Raw genomic sequence first — 2459 nt, 5'->3', positions numbered from 1 at the left:
CTCCGTGTTGTAAACAACGCGCATGAGGACATGAAAGGACTGAATCGAAACTAGCTAGCGATGGTACGCTAACGTCAGCTAGCGTCGCCACAGCGGGCGGAAATTATCATACAGTTAAGCCCGCCCACTAAGACGGAAGATATGATTGGTCAATTTTCCTGTCATTTGAAACTGGTATTGTGCTGAATTATAACTGCCAGGCCCTCTGTAAACGAACAGCGGGCATCACAGTCCTGATAGGGGGAGACACAGGCTCACAGGCTTCCACTTAACTTAACCCCTCACCTTCCAACACAGATTGAATAGACACGGGTGAATAATTTATTTGCTTATATTTTTGTAATTGGTTAGATGTCGATTGTCAAACTTTAAGTAGATAAAATAAAATTGGATAAATTATATTATATATATTTATGTTTTAAGAATATTTTTAGGCCCTCTGGGAGGGCGTAGAGGGCCCTGACGGTTCCCCACTGCTCAAAATAATGTACTATTTTGCACACTAGCCATTCAGGCCTGTCACACCATAGTATCTACAGGTACATCCAGGACTTAAGTTAAATATACAATTAATAAATAAGAATAATAAGACATGTTTGTTGGCACATTAAAGCATGTACAGGAAGTAGCATTCTAGCAGTTGTCAAATTGGTTAAACATTTGTCATTTATTTTCTTAAAATATATATACCAACATTATTTTCCTCTGAAAAAATGTACAATCTTGTTTCTTAATTCTTTAGTTTGCACCCCATATATTATTGGGTTAAGAAATGGAGGCACAACATTAAACATGATACTAGCTAATTTCCTCTGTTCTGATAACTGAGGAAAGCGGTGGAGAAAGACAATTGCATTACCACAGACTGTCATGATTACATACACAGCTAAATGAGTGCTACAGGTTTTTATAGCTTTTTTGTTCATCTGTTTGTTTTTGCTTTTCAAGCATACAAAGGCTATTTTGAGATATGTAATTAATATACTTCCAAGAGAGGATACAAGTAGAACCACAGTAAAAGCGAGCCCATATATATTATTAATAGTTATGTCATCACATGAAAGTTTGAATAATGAAGCATTGTCACAGGTGGGATTCTGGATGACTGAACTACAATGAGACAGACGTACAGTGAGACCTATCAAAATTCCAACCAGAGCTGCTGGCACTCCCCAGGCTGATGCAGTTAGTTTAACCACCATTTTGTTAGTCATTACAATTGGGTATTGCAAAGGATTGCATATGGCTACATACCTATCAATGGCCATGATCATTAATATTGTGTGACAGGTTGTAGCAAACAAATGACTCAAGTATGCTTGGATGACACACTCTGTATAAGTGATATGGCGGTCAGAAGCATCTTTGAAAATATCCTTCAGTATACTTGGCACAACAAGACTGATTCCTAAAACATCATTTAGTGGGAGGTTACAGAATAAGATGTGCATGGGTTCATGTAGGCTCTTCTCTACAGAGATCAAGATGATAAGAGTGACATTAGACACCACAGTAAAGTTATACATCAAGAGTAGTATGATAAATGCAGGATATTCAGATTGAGGGGTCACTTTCAGTCCCTCTATTGACAGAGTGTGATATCTGAATGTTTCATTCTCCATCGCTGCTCTGTGATTTCTCAAAAGCTGTAAAGAGATGGTTTCCATTAGATTTTCCATTACCTTTATGAAAAATATAGAGTAATACATTTCAGTATTCTGTGGGACTATTTTAGATTCATCTGTATATATGAGTATGAATTTTAAAAATGTGAATTTCATTAAGTAATTTGTTATTCAATATTTCAGCATTTTTGGTGATACTCTAAGCTCCTTTTCGTCACTGATCACTAATTCATAACTCCTTACAAAGACATCTCAGGCACTGCTTAGCAAACCCTTCAATAACTGTCACATTGCCTCAAAACACAGAGCAATATAATATATGTTAATATGTCCTGCATGTATAATTCAACAACAGCAGTAAGAAAATAAACAAATAGAATCAGGTTTATAGAGATGACATTATAGATATCAAGACAGATGGATTGTTAACATCTTCCAAACCAGGCTTCAAGTCCAATACTTTACAGCTACTGAAACATCGGAGTCTACATGTTAATGTTAAATGTACTTCATTTAAGCATTTTCATTTACAAATTGTTTTTCTATTGAAAATTAATATGAAACAGGAATGTTTGCCTATGACATGATATTGTACTCATAATATATAATCAATGTATAAAATATAACACATAACATTTCTAATCATAAATTCCAGCTGCCTAGTCATGTTGTACCTCATGCCTGTGTCATCACATAATCAAGTGGAGTTTCAATATGATCCTCTGCTCTGAAGAAATGTCTGGTATCCTCTAATATTTATTTTTAAAAGTAGGAGGAGATCTGTATTTTAATTAGGTTGTCTGGTGGCTGACTTATGGCAATATCATGTATCAG

General features: G+C 35.5%; 1 protein-coding gene across 1 annotated transcript; it reads right to left on the bottom strand.

The window, feature by feature from the left end:
* Positions 1 to 695: 695 nt before the first annotated feature.
* Positions 696 to 1622, bottom strand: LOC143481502 (olfactory receptor 5H19-like). Its single transcript, XM_076979543.1, has 2 exons — positions 1274 to 1622; positions 696 to 1144 (listed from the first exon to the last, which is right to left on the bottom strand). Exons 1-2 carry the CDS (start codon positions 1620 to 1622, stop codon positions 696 to 698), a joined length of 798 nt encoding a protein of 265 aa, XP_076835658.1.
* Positions 1623 to 2459: the final 837 nt, after the last annotated feature.

The sequence above is a fragment of the Brachyhypopomus gauderio genome, chromosome 18 (assembly GCF_052324685.1).
Source record: "Brachyhypopomus gauderio isolate BG-103 chromosome 18, BGAUD_0.2, whole genome shotgun sequence".
In the NCBI taxonomy this organism is placed as follows: Eukaryota; Metazoa; Chordata; class Actinopteri; order Gymnotiformes; family Hypopomidae; genus Brachyhypopomus; species Brachyhypopomus gauderio.
The sequence above is the reverse complement of the archived record's forward strand: the minus strand, read 5'-3'. Positions and strand labels throughout refer to the sequence as shown.

Bases quoted from the DNA above. Each gene is read 5' to 3' on its own strand.
- LOC143481502 (XM_076979543.1), bottom strand. From the start codon at position 1,622: ATGGAGAATGAAACATTCAGATATCACACTCTGTCAATAGAGGGACTG. The intron at 1,145-1,273 runs TGATCATGGCCA...TGGTTGGAATTT, and splicing joins AACCTGTCACACAATATTAA to TGATAGGTCTCACTGTACGT.